Source organism: Phascolarctos cinereus, unplaced genomic scaffold (genome assembly GCF_003287225.1).
Source record: "Phascolarctos cinereus isolate Bilbo 61053 unplaced genomic scaffold, phaCin_HiC Scaffold_1;HRSCAF=81, whole genome shotgun sequence".
NCBI classification, from domain to species: Eukaryota; Metazoa; Chordata; class Mammalia; order Diprotodontia; family Phascolarctidae; genus Phascolarctos; species Phascolarctos cinereus.
In genome coordinates, this window is record NW_027555514.1 from 70,138,120 (window position 1) to 70,152,810 (window position 14,691).

General features: G+C 39.3%; 1 protein-coding gene across 8 annotated transcripts in view; it reads right to left on the minus strand.

Moving 5' to 3' along the window:
- NRP1 (neuropilin 1) overlaps window positions 1-14,691 on the minus strand; it is a 182,639-nt gene that overhangs the window by 47,400 nt on the left and 120,548 nt on the right. For all 8 annotated transcript variants that reach the window (XM_020990447.2, XM_078152238.1, XM_078152226.1 and 5 more), the window contains 2 exons: window positions 9,169-9,324; window positions 4,870-5,014 (listed from right to left, as the gene is read on the minus strand). In XM_020990447.2, the coding sequence (XP_020846106.1) occupies window positions 4,870-5,014; window positions 9,169-9,324 (301 nt within the window). The remainder of the gene's footprint in view (window positions 1-4,869; window positions 5,015-9,168; window positions 9,325-14,691) is intronic.

Genomic DNA, 14,691 nt, shown 5'->3' on the forward strand with positions numbered 1-14,691 from the left:
TTTAATCAGAGGCAGAATTTAACCCTGGTCTTTCAGTCAGAGGCTGGATTTCTATATACAGTATGCCATAGTGCCCCTTTCTCTATCTCTGCATCTGCCTCTCTGTCTGTCTTTGTCTCTCTCCCAGAATTGTTAGGGGATAAGTGTTCTTATTAATAAAGTATCTTGTTAAGTAGACAATGAAAAGATTGTAACCTGTCCAACTGGATAACACAATTTAAACTTTCTTTTATGATTCTAAAGGTCCTTCAAGATATTGTGTCTGAGGGAAAGCATCAGTTATAACATAAACATGTAGATGTTTGAGAATTCCGGCTAATAGGAATTTTAGTAAAATATTGCTAAAACTTTTGCTTTTTATTTTCATAAAATTTTTTACTTTTTATTTTTTATCAATGTCTGATCATTATATCTGTGTATGCCCTATAAGACTGTTATTTCCTTTCAGTGTCATTTCTCAGAATTCTACATTTGCTGTAAATAAATAAGTAAATAAACAAATAATAAATTGGCAAGCGTTTATAAACGTATTTGCCAGGTGTGTGTAAAACAACAGTGTTAAAAATAGAAGTTACATTTTTGGCCACTGTGGTTGCACCTGTTTGACTTAAAACCAGACTTTACAATGACAATGGTTAGCTGGTAATGGGGACCAGATGATGCCATTTGGAGGACCCCCTACTCCCACCAGTAATTAACTGGAACAGGTGATTCTGCTTATAATAATATTTTATAAACTATCTTCTACATAGAATGAGATGAATTGTTCCAGTGTTAGAGGTGGGAGCATCCAGGATCCTTATTTGGGGGTTGAAGAAGCTGAGACAGAAAGGTAGAATAACCAAACTATGGTCACACATATAAAGTTGTAGGGAATAGACTAGAAAACAGGAATCTTTACATCTAGTCCACATTCTTTCTTCTGTGCCAGACTCTCCTTCATCTCCCCCCTTTCCTTCCTTCTGTCTCTCCCTCCCTCCCTCCCTCCCTCCCTCCCTCCCTCCTTCCTTCCTTCCTTCCTTCCTTCCTTCCTTCCTTCCTTCCTTCCTTCCTTCCTTCCTTCCTTCCTTCCTTCCTTCCTTCCTCTCTTCCTCCCTTTCTCCCTTCCTCCCTTTCTCCCTTCCTCCCATTCTCCCTTCCTCCCTTCCTTCCTTCTCTTCTTTCTTTCTTCCTTCTCTTCTTGCTTCCTTCCTCTTTCCTTTCTTTTCCTCCCTACCCTTTTCCCCTTTTTCTCCCTCCTTCTTTTCTTCCTTCTTTCTCTTTCTCCATCCTTTTCTTCCTTCTTTCCCTTCCTCCTGCCCTTCTTTCTTCCATCCTTCCATTCCTCCTTCCTCCCTCATTCCCTTCCTCTCCTCTCTCTTTTCACGTTCAGAGTCCTTTGGTATTTACCAAACAGGACTGCCTCAAGTAGAAAAACAATCAGTGTGGTAAGAAAAAAAAAAGCATCATTTTTCAAGTGCCTATACTGTAAGCAAGTATAATTTCCTTCTCAGTTAGGTCTTAACATAATTATTTATTTTATGGAAAATGGTTTAGCTGATTATTTTCTTTTCATTTATTCCACTGAATCTAACAATATCAATATTTTTCTTTTTCAAAATGTTGGTTTTAAAAAGTATGTATATATACATGTACACACACACACACAAATAAATAACAGGGCTGGAATTTATGGTAATGAAAAACAAATCCCTGAAAACATGCATATAAAATGATAAAAGTTTTTTAAACTTTTCAAGTCTTCTGCCCTTAAAAAATGGATTTGTTAGAGGAGGTGATATTTACAGTCCTCTCCTGTTCTGACATTTTCTGTAAGGCCTGCACTTACTTGAGATCAGAGATCCTAAACAAATTCTTTGAAGAATCTGAACCTCCAGGCACACAAAGTCCTGGTCAGGGATAGAAAGTGGGGGGAGCTTCTTATGGCCCAGAGGTTGGAAAGCATGAATTTGCTTCATGTGAGGGATATTTTCTGGGTACACCTCATACCTTGCCCTCTTCAGAAGAGGCTATGAAGCTAGTCCCTCAGATTCTCTAGGAAGAGCAAATTACCTAGACAAGGGGTGGAAAACCTGCAGCCTCAAGGCCTCACGTGGCCCTCTAGGTCCTCAAGTGTGGCCCTTTGAATCCAACTTGGATTCAGTCAAAGGGCCGCACTTGAGGACCTAGAGGTCCATATGTGGCCTTGAGGCGACAGGTTCCCCCACCTCTGACTAGACTCATGGCCTCCATTGTCCCATCTCCCACTCATTTCTCAATCATTTGCTATATGGCTTCTGGACAGTGCCGTTTTCTTTTTGAGGTCAGCTTTGTGAATCTGATGGATATGAAGTGGGAGAGGAGGATGTGACGCTGGCCTCTCCAAGGTCAGCAATGACACCTTAACTGTTAAGCACAATATTTCTTGTTTTTGTTTTTCACTTAGTTCCCTGGCCACTTAATCTTTCTACAGTTTTTGACACTGTTTAAAACCTCCCTTTCCCTTCGTTTCAGTGACACTGCTCTATTTCTCTTCCTAATCTTTCAACCACTCTTCCTTATTCTCTTTTGCTGGATCATCATTGATCTTCTGTCCTCTAATCAAGGACATTCCCTAAGGTTCTGCCTTGACTTCTTTTATTTTCTCTCTAGAATCTATCAATGATCTCAGCAATCCCTATAAGTTTAATGATCATCTTTCTACAAATGATGCCCAAATTTGTGTGTGTGTGTGTGTGTGTGTGTGTGTGTGTGTGTTCATGTACCACCCCAACCTTTCTCCTGAACTTTAGTCATTAGCTGCCTATTGGACGTCTTTATGTAGCCCTCTCAAACTCAATATGTCCCAAACAAAATATACTATCTTCCTATCTGAACCCAACCATCCTTCAACTCTATTCCTGTTGGTGACACTACTATCCTAATAATCACTCAGGTTTGAAATATCAAATATCATGGACTTGGAGTCAGGAAGACTTGACTTCAAATTCTCGGACACTTACTAGCTGTGTGACTCTGGACTAAGTCATTTCATCTCTGTCTGCCTCAGTTTCTTCATCTGTAAAATGGGGATAAAAGGAGCACCTACCTCCCCGGGTTGTTTTGAGGATCACATGAGACAATATTTGTAAGGCACTATATAAACGCTAGCTATTTCAGAGTTAACTTTGACTCTCTAATCCCACCTCTTAGCATTTTCCTTCCCAGCTTCTAACCACTAAGTTGCTAAGTTTTATCGCACATCCTTCTCTATCAGCACGTCCCGTGTCTTTCTCATTTTCTGTACTAACATGGCTATTACTAAGCACTCCAGTCCTTCATCACCTCTTACTTGGAATGTTGTAATATTGTTTTTCATTGGTTTTCCTGATTCTAATCTCTTCCCTCTCCAATTCATCAGTTAAACAGTTGTAAAATTAACATTACTAAAACACATGTCTGATCATATCACTTTCTTACTCAAAAATCTCCATTGGCTTCCTGTTGCCCCCAGCATCAAATAGCCTGTCAGTTAAAGTCCTACACGGTCTGGCTCTCATCTACCTTTCTAAACATACGTCATAGTCCTCTGGCATGTTGGTCTCTGGTCTTTGATATATTACATCTTGTGTCTCACCTCCAGGCCACTACACAGGCTGTGCCTCACAACCTGGAATGTACTCCCACCTCCCATCTACCTCTCAGAATGCCTGGCTTCTTTCAAAGCTTAAGTAAGGAGTCTCCTCCTACTTCAAGTTTTTTCCTTTGTCCTTCCAGTTCCTAATTCCATCTCTTCCTCAAATTAGGTGGCATTTTTCAGTTTTATTTTTCACTCAATAGAACATAGTTTCTTTGATATAAGTGACTTTTTCTGTCTTTGTGTTCTCATCACCTAATTCAGTGGCTTACACATAGAAAGTACAGGGGCAGCCAGGTGTCGCAATGGTTAGAACACTGGAGGACCTGGAATCAGGAAGACCTGAGTTCTGTGGTGTTTGAGGTGGCCTCAGATACTTACTAGCTGTGTGACCCTGGGCAAGTCATTAACCTCTATTTGCCTTAGTTTCCTCCTCTGTAAAATGGGGGTAATAATAACACTCACCTACCAGGATTGTTGTAAGCATCAAATATTTGTAAAGTGCTTAGCACAGTGCCTGGCATGTAATAGACACTATATAAATGCTTATTCCCTTCCCTTCCTCCACCCCCACCTAAAACATGTTTGTTGAAGTAAATTGAAATAAAAAAGTATTCTCTATTCATTAGATGGGGATATATTAATTTGTTGATTGCTTTTAATAAATTAACTATGAAATATTATTTATTTTCACATGTGTAAACTAAATTTAATCTCTAAAAATCTCTGACTTAACAGACTTTGCAAAGCTAAACCATACAGTCATAGTATTTAGAGTTGGAAGGGACCTGAAAGATCTAGTGTGTAATCCCCTAATTTTTCAGGTGAAGAAACTGAGGCCCAGAGAATTTAACTGTCTAGACCAGGGGTGGGAAACTTGGGGCCTTGAGGCCCCATGTGGCCTTCTAGGTCCTCAAGTGCAACCCTTTGACTGAATGCAAACTTCACAGAACCAATCCGTTTAATAAAAGGATTTGTTCTATAAAACTTGGACTCAGTCAAAAGGCTACACCCAAGGTCCTAGAAAGTCACATGTGGCCTAGAGACCTCAGGTTCCCCACCCTGATCTAGACCTAGGTCACACAGGTAGTGGCAGAAAAGTTAACATAATATGATCTTCAGAAGAAACTATTTAAATAAATACATGATATGATATTTATAAATTAACATTTAACAACTGTATAGGATATAAATATAAAATAAACATAGACTTACTTTCTCCCCTAAATCCAAATTTCCCCAAAAGGAAAACAATATGCAGTATTTTAGCTTACCTGTTATCTTGCAGCCATAAACCTCAAATCTCATTGATATACCAGTTTCCCAGGTTACTGGCTTGATTCGGACAAAACGTGTTATGAAAGGCTTGGGGAAAACTCCATACACAACATCTGTGGGGTTGGTGTTCCCCTGGAAGATCTATATAAAGAAAGAGAAGGAATCTTTAAGCACGTTATGTCTTTAAAGAAAAAGATTTTTCAGAAAATCATTTACAATCCCAGCATTTTTTTCTATAAAGAATGAGGCAGCTTCAATAACTTGCCATGTCTTTTCCACAAACCTCAGAAATAACCCATGTCTAACATAGTATATTATGCTAATCATCTATTTGCCTTTCTATGGGTCTAGAGGAAGCCAAGATTAGAGAAAGACAAGCATTGTTGCAAAAATAACTTTTGGTAAAGGATATATAACATTATTTATAAATAGTGAAACTATTAACTTCACCATAAGTCCCTGCAGAATGCTATAGAAATTCTCTATGAGAATTCATACTATTTTATGTTCCCAGACATACAAAGAAGAGAAGCTTCCCATCTGTCCATTAGTCATAGGTAAAGGCATCATGCTGCTTAGAATTTAATGGCTCTGCTGGCCTCATTTATTGCGCTAAGGCAAACTGGCGGCATAATGCATTGGAGAGAGAGATAAACGTGGAGTCATAGGACTAACATCTCATACCATATATTACAAGAAGCTCCAAATAGATATACAACCTAAATATTAAAGGTCCAATCGCAAAACATTAGAAGAGAATGGAAAGAGGTATCTTGAACAGCTGTGGCTAGGTGGAAAATTCTTAACTAAGTAATAAATTCTTAGCTGAACAGGAAGATAGAATAGACAAATTTGCTTACAGAAAATTGAAAAGCTTTTGAATAAACAAAATCAGTACAACTGGAATGAGAAGAAAAGCAGTTAATTGGGAAAACCTTCATAGAAAATATCTCTGATAAAGCTCTGATTTTTAAGATAAATAGGGAATTGATACTGTTGTATAAGAACAAAAGTCATTTCCAGTAGGTCAGTGGTTTAAAGAATACAAACAGGCAGTTTCCAAAAGAAGAAATTCTGGCTATCAATATATGAAAAAAAATTTCTGAATCACTGATAAGAAGAGAAAGGCAAATTCAAGCAACTCTAAATTTTTATCTCATCTCTATTGATTGAAGAAGGTGAACATATTGAAAAAATATTGGAAAGGTAGTGGAAATGCAGGTACTCTAATGTACAACTTTTGGAGCCGTGTACTAGTTCAATTATTCTGGAAAGCAGTTACATTTTTAAAAAGTCATTAAACTGTATATGTATCCTTTGACTCATTGATACAAAAGTATTTATAGCAGCATTTTTTGAAATAGCAAAGAACTAGAAGGAAAATGGGTGCCCCCAAATTGGGGAATGACAGAAGAAATTATGACATAGGAATGTAATATTATATTACCATGTCTACCGTGTGCCTAGCCCTGTGCCTCAATTCCCCCTGTTGTTTGTGCAGCTATAACTGTGTCCCTGAGTAGTAGCACCAACAGTCAGTGTAGGGATAGGGACCATCCCTCAGCCTTCTCCATATAGCGCAGGTAAGCTGTGGTTTCCCAAGACCTTTCTCTTCCCTCCTAGGTCCAAGGATATCAGGCTTGTGTTTTCATCAGGCTCATTTCCCTCCCTAGTCTCTTGGTTTTAGGGGCTGCTGCATTAATTGAAGATAGTCAAAAGTTTAAGAAGTATGTTATCCAAATCCTTCTCAGGAGACAATTTAATATAAAAATTTATTACAGCCCATGAAAGCTTTCCAGGTTCTGTTCTGCTTCTAAGACATCACTGAGAAGTTATCTATGAATGAGCCTTTTTGTGTGACAAGGAGTTATGGATAGTCGCAGCTTAAAATATCTAAAAGGAGCATTAGTCATAATCTCTACATGTACAAGGGCAAACTATTTGCTCTAAGGAATCATAGCAGCATGGACTGGAATGGATCTTAGAGGTTATCAAATCCAACCTTTTCATTTAAGAGATAAGGAAACAGAACCCCAGAGTGGCTAAGTTACTTGCTATAGGTTACAAAGGTCAGAGGTGGCTGAGTCAATATTTGAACCCAGATATTCTGACTCTAAATCCAGTTCTCTTTCCATTGTATCAGAAACAAATCAGTCTATGAGAGGGTTGATGATAAGGGTCAGTCTGTCCTTTCAATTGGTTTCAGGAAAATTTGGGCTCCTTGAAAAGGAACAGCCGAAACTTGGTTATGGCAATGGACCACACCCAACTCTACTTGAGGTTAACTGAGGAAGAGGAGGGCAGTCAAGAGAGGGATTTTACCAGAGATGTTGAAAAGGACAAAGGTAATGAAGAGGGACATTTGGAATACATTCAGACTTGGTGTGGCTCAGCAACATGCTTCATCAGAATCACTATTCTGTTGTCTCTGAAATCCTTTAGTTGGGCAACTCCTCCAAAATGGACCTAGTACCATGGGAGCACCAATTCAAATATACCCAGGAAGCCAACTCTCTTTTATTTGGGGATAGGAGGACACTCATTGAGGAATGGGAAGGAAGAAAATGAGAATTTTTAAAGCACTTACTATGCGCCAGCCACTGTACTCAGTGCTGGAATTATAAATACCAGCTAAAAGAAAGAGAATTTCTAAAAAAATTGTCTTCAGACAAATAGCACAAAGTTTATGGACAGAACTGTGTTTTAAAGAGAAACCTGAGCTCAGTTACTCAGGCATGGTTCTCACCCTCTCTGGTTTTTGTCTTTTCACTGTGTATCTTCTTCTTTAGCTATATCTTTTTTATCTTGTGTCGCGACTTCTAAAAAGGGCTTTCTAAACCAAGAATATTCCATCAAGTCAGGAGATTCTGAACTGTTTTCTTTCTTTGCTGACCAGGTTGATTCCTTATACACATTCATGGTGCCTGGGGAGAAATTGTTTTTTTCCTGTCTTCCTCACTCCCTCATGGGGAGTTCTATGTATTCCTCTGGTCTGAAAAGACGCATGCCCGACAAAGACAGTGGTTGCATGAGTACTATATACAGTCCTGCTGCTTGCATATCAGCCCTCCAAGAAAAATTTTGCTAATGATACTTCAGAAGGGGTATTAAAAAAGCTTTTCTCCTGCCATGCATTGAGAAATATTCTCTTCTCTCTCCTTCCACATGTGAAGATTACTCAGTCCGTTGGAGTTTGAAAGAGAAACAGAGTCAAGGTAGCCGTTTTGGGCAGCTAGATGGAGTGGTAGATAAAGAGTGTTAGATTTGGAATCAGGAAGATCTGAGTTCAAATCCTTCCCTAGACAATAGCTATGCAGTTCTGGGCAAGTCACTTAATTTCTCTGAGCCTCAGTTTCCTCATCTGTAAAAGAGGTATAGTAATAGCTTTTACAGCACAGGATTGTTCTGATGATCAGATGAGAGAATATGTAAAGTGCTTAGTAAATCTTAAAATACTATATGAATTCTAGCTATTATTATTATGACTATTTATTATTATTATGCCCACTCCTTACATATTCATGATTTCACAATACCTAGATTTGAGTTTCTGTATTTCTCTTCTCCTGGTGATTTATTCTGCCCCCAAGGACAAGCTCTTAATTCTTGGCAATCGATAAATACGAGTTCCCAGAAATCTTTGGGTTAGTAAATCAAGGCAAGCATAATTTCAAGTAAGCTGTTTACCCCAGAACATTCCCCAAGTCCAAATGAATTAGTGCAGAGAGCCCAAGAGACCTAGCAAGATCCTGCCTCCGCGTTGGGAACCCTAAAGGGACAGCATGTAAATTCTACACGGACTGGATGAATGACCCTCATTTCTCTTAGTTCTCATGAGAAGCAGTCAAAAACTATAGATTGGCTTGCAAGATGCACTGGCTAGATAAAAAGTTTTCTTAAAAGTTATTTAGTTATAGAGGAGGGAGGGAGAAATCATAAAAAGGAATGAAGGAAAATGGGAAATAATATGCTTCTCAAGGTTCCAAGAAAACATTATTTATTTCATATACAATCTATGCCTCGGTGGGATATTTAAAGTGAGTCAAGTGTGATATTTAATCTAGCTAGTATTGACTTTTCTTGGAAGACTGAATAATTTCCATTTTGTTTCTAAAACTAGGAAAGTGAGGCATGTGGGTCCAGCTCGAGTTTCTAACTGCACTTTTCATTTGAAGTCAGTTAAAAGAATAAAACCAGGTCTAAGAAAAAAAGAAATGAGATGCAAATTGACTACTCAAAACAAAACAAACTAAAATAAAACCCCAATCAGTGAAAGGGATGGCAGCCAAGCTTACAGTTGGTTTGTTCCCTTCTTTTATGGTGATCCAGTCTTCACCATTGGAACTAATATCCACTCGGTAAGTCTTGACGTAGTACTCTTTCTTAGTTTCTTTTGATATGGCTCCCTGTGTCCCAATAGCAGAGACAAAACGGAGAAGGCCCAGGTCAACCTGTGGCAGAAAGAAAGCATAGGCTATTTCAGCATATTATGGTCAATACATAGTGATTCACAAGGTAATGAACTGAAATGAACCATATTCTCTGAGGTTTAGTCATATATAATGAGGGCTTATAGATCTACTAGACTGTAAGCCCCATGAGGGTAGGGTGAGCTAGCTAAACTCCTAACACCTTAAATATTCCTTTGCATTCATAAGATCATAGGTTTCAAGCTGGAAGAGAGATAATCATTGTAAAGTACTTAGCACAGTGCCTGGCATATACTAAGAATATATAAATGTTTATTATTATTATTATTATTATTACTATTATTCTTTTTAGCCCAAAGGCACAGAGATATGAAGAAAAGTAACTGAAGTCATACACCTTAGTGACAATCAGAATGCACTCATTAAATGGTTTTAAAAAATTTTTTCAGTCATTCAAACCATAAGCATTTATTAAGCAAGCTACTATGTGCTAGGTTCTGTACTAGACACTGAAAATACAAAGGAAAAGTAAAGCAGTCCCTGCTATACAGAAGCTTATGTTCTGGGAGATAACATGTAATACAAAATGGATTCAAGCTGATGGAGGGAGGGGCACAAGGGGCTGCTTTTTATGGGGAGAATTTGTCCTATCTAAAATTACACCGTCCCCTGGAAGTCTCTCCTGCTCCCCCTTAAGTCTAGTGTCTTCCCTTTGTTGATTATTTCTATTTTATCCTGTATATATCTTGTTTGTACACAGCTGTTTGCAGGTTGACTCTCTCATCAGACTGTAAGCTCCACGAGAGCAAGGACTATCTTTTGCCTTTCTTTTTATCTCCATTGCTTAGCACAGTGCCCAGCACACAAGTAGGCACTTAATAAATTTTTACCCACTGACTAAGAATGATAATCTCTGCCCCACTGGAGTAGGAAGAGATCTCCAAATTCTTCCTGGGGCATGGGTACAGTTTTTGAAAAATCCTTCCTATTGGGGGGCGGAGCCAAATTGGCAGAAAAAAGGCAGGGACTTGCCTGAACTCTCCCAAATTTCCCCTTCAAACAACTAGGTATTAAAACAAATTCTGTAGTGGCAGAACCCACCTGAAACAAATTTGTAGCTTAAGACAACTTAGAAGATTGGCAGATAAGGTCCCTTGTACCCAGGTGAGAGTGGAATGCAGGCTGGCACAGGCCACCCCAGTGCAGATTCCACCCCAGCAAATTAGCAGCAGGCCTTGTGGGTGACTGAAGTAGCTGGGGCACAGTAGCAGTGGCAGTTTTTGGAGTTCTCAGCCCACAGACGGTAAGGGGAACTGACAGCTGGTCAGAAGGAGATTGCAGGGATCCCTCTGCTGGCACTCAGGACAGGACTCCAGGTTGCCACCCTGGATCACAGTCCCAGGGTAAGGAGGTGCACTAGCATGCCAGGGTTTGTGGCCCTACAGGAGCAGGGGTCCTGGTCACAGTTGGAGGGCAGAAAAAAGTGCTGATGGTTAATCACAGACCAGAGCACTGAAGAGTAGTAAACACATCCCTCTCTAGATCATAACATTTTGAAAAACAAAAAACTTACGGGTCTCCAGAATTATCTCTTAAAACCTTTCCTCTTTTTACATTTCTGCGTTTCAAGGACACAGGAGCTGGGCAGAGGCAGGTGATTCTGCCCACTGACAGGGGAAGAGAAGCCTCTGGTCAATTCTATAAACAGGAATACATGATTCCTGGTGCATAGGGGAGAATGGAGCTGAATGCCTTATAAATATATTATGAATGTCTTACAAATAGAATTATATTTTCTGAGTGTCTCAAAGTACATTTTAGACATCACTTTATTATAATTCATTTTACAAATGAGAAAACTAAAAGAGAGTGGTTCAGCTCCTGCCCTAGGTCATACATTGGACATTAGTTTGGCTGGAATGGAACAGAGACTTTTATCTGACCCAATTTCATTCTCAATCACTAGGCAGCATTTTGCTTCCTTTCAAAAATGAGGTACCAGACAAAGCAATAGCAAGGCTTTGGAAGGGGTGATGAAGTAGGGGTGTAGATTTGTGCTTGGGCATGAGGCTGGGGATAAAGAGAAAGCAAAGCTTTCAGAGTTTCTTTACATTTCCTTCATCTTTCTCCCTTCCATCTTATGTAAGCAATCAACTATGGCACCAGACTGCAAGAACTGCCTAGCTAGTGAATTTCAGACAAAGAAGCTTCTCTTAGTAAGTGGTCTTGTCTTTTCCTCCCATTGACACATCGCACACTGGAGTTCTGGATCAGTCCTAAGACCTCTATGGATTACACTTGGCGATCCATTAATTGAATGCATGGCAGTTGCAACCAAGTGGTGACTTCACTCCAAGGGTCTGATCATTAGTAGTAACAGTCGACATTTATGTTAGGCTTCAAGGCTTGCAAAGCACTGTACATACATTATCTCTTTTGATCCTTGCAACCATGCTTTAGGTAGGCCATAGAGCTGGTATTATTCTCATTCCACAGAAGAGCAAACTCAAGATCCTGGAAATCAAAGACTTGCCCACAGTCACACAGCTTGTGAAATATCAGATTAAATTAAATTAAAACCTGAATCTCCCCTGACTCTAAGCTCTCTTTCCACCACTCCTTGCTTCTATTTTTTTTTCTTCATGTTCTTCTTTCTTTGTTGTACTGTGAAAAGGACATTAGACTGAGTCTGGAGACACAAGTCCTAGAAACAGCTTTGCCACTAGGTGATTATGGGACTTTGGATAAGTCATTTGCTGTTACTGAGTGCCTTCTCACTTGTAAATGAGTAAAGTGGGTGATTTCTAAGGTCCCTTTCAATTCTGATATTCAACTAGTGTCGCAGTTAAATATCTTCACAGATTTTGATTTAAAAATTCTGTTTCTAGTCTTAAGAAATAGGAATATTTGTAGCTATTACTTATGAGCACTGTAAGATTTACAAAGTGTTTTACAAATTTTATCTGGGGAGGTAGGTGCTATTATCATTCCCATTTTATAGTTGAAACTGAAGCAGAAATAAGTTAGCAGATTTGTTCAGGGTCATGAAGCTAGTCAGTGGCTGAGTCAGAATTTGAACTCAGGTCTTTATGACTCCAGGTTCAGTGCTCTATCCATTGCTCTATCTGACTGTCTTAATCTTAGACCAAATCAGTCAGTGGGCTGCTACAAATAAGGGAGAAGTTCAGGTTTTTTTAAATTTTTTAAAGTAATGAATCTGCTTTTTTATTTTAAATGCTTTCCATTTATTTCTACATTCAGTTGTTTGCAGAAACTTTAAAGAAATGAAATCCAGATTTCTGGCACAAAACCTTAATTAAATATCAAAACCAGTTATGATGTATAGAACATTACAACAATACATTAACCATTGAGGAAAAACTAGAATGCCATTTTCCTCAGAAAGCAGCCTCCTTCTGAATCTTGATCTCTAGCCGTGATAGCATAACATCCCAATTCACAGAGCTTCAGTTAACCCTTCCAGTTCCTGTTGGCCAGGAGACCTTAACTTGGGGCCTATGAACTTGTTAGTAAAAATATTTTGATAACTATGTTCCACATAATTGGTTTCCTTTTCAATCTTATCTATTTTGTGCACTTAACAATATTATTCTCCAAGAAGATTCTGGAAAGATGGCAGAATAAGGCAGGAAATTACCGAGCTCTCCCAAATTCCCCCATGAATAATTTAAAATAATGTCTCAAAGTGAACATCAGAAATAATTAAGAGGTGGGGGAAAGCAGTTGGCCAGCCTAAGACAACTTGGGAGGAAGTTAGGAAAGGCCTGACCTCCTAGGGTGGTGGTCTGGCCTCACTGAAGTGCACATGCCTCTGGGCAGAAACCACTGAATCAACAAACAAGTCCTGGGGGCATCTGTGTTGGGGCCACAGCCTCAGCTTCAGGAACTTACACCCCATGAACAGTGTGGGGGTCAGAGGTCTGATCAGAGGAAAACTGCAGAACCTTTGCTGGTGCTGGAATCCAGGTGTAGGTGCGCTGACTAGATATGGTATTAGGCTGAGGCTGAGAGCAAGGAGGAGTGAGCTCATGGATGAGTGCAGTGACAGAAGACTGGGCCCTGTGGCTGTGGTCACTCACAGGAGAGCAGAATCCCTGGTTTTGGCTCCAGGGCAAAGGGGTGAGCTGAAGCTTGCAGCCACAGGAGGGACTTCAGGTTGTAAGAGCTTTTATGGTGACAAAATTACAGACGTGGCTTAGGGGAGGAAAGGAGTACCTGAGGTCAGGTCTCCAGACAGAGCTCAGAGAACAGCAGCTCAAAACACCTGAAGCCTGAGATATTATCCCCTATGTCTCAGGAGTAGAGCCTGACTCCTAGTACAAACTTAGCAGCCAAGAAATAAGCTGCTAAAACAAACAAATAAAAAACAGTAAGTAAAAGAGAAAGAACCAGACTATAGAAAGCTACTGTGGTGGTTAGGAAATAAGAGGGCAAAGGGACAAAATAAGGGACGTACTCTTAGAAGAGTGGGTAGATCAGAGATTAGGAAGGTAAGGGGAGAGGATAAGGGAGGGTCTCTTCCATCTGAGAAGGGATAGGGTAAAAAGAGAGGGAGAGAAGGATCAACAGCAAGGAAAAATAGGATGGAGAAGAATGTACAACTACTAATTATAACTTAGAATGTGGATGGAATGAACTCATCCAAAAAATGGAAATGGATAGCAGAATGGATTAAAAACTAGAATCTGACAATATGTTGTTTACAAGAAACACATTTAAAAATGATACACATAGAGTAAAAATAAAGGGATAGAGCAGAATTTATTATGTTTAAGCTGATGTAAAAAAAAGCAGCAGTAGCAATCATGATCTCAGACAAAGTTAAAGCTAAAATAGGTTTAATTAAAAGATAAACAGGGAAACTACCTACATTATGATAAAAGGCACCACAGATAATGAAGTAATATCAATACTAAACCTATATGCACCAAATGCTATAGCATCCAAAATCATAAAGAAAAAGCTAAACGAATTACAAGTGGGAATAGGTAGGGACTTCAACCTTCCCCTCTCAGAACTGGATAAATTAAAACAAAAATTCTTCTGAGAAGAGCTCCATAGACTTCACCAGATTGCCTAAGTAGTTAATGACACAAATAAAGGTTGCGAATCCCTGCTATAGGCCATGAATGTTGGAAATATCTCCGTTTTATGCAATGCCTTGGCAATAAAGGGTGACTGAGGATTTCAAGCTCTACCTTTTTTTCCCCCCCCTGGAGGTCGCTGAAATAGTTAAAACAGCAAAAGTTACAAGCTCTCACCTAAAATGAATTATCTTTTATTTGTGGCAGGCTGGCTTTTATTTCGATATCCATGTCACATACAAGTTGTTTTAAAGTTATGCAGCACGAGAATTTCTCCTCACTG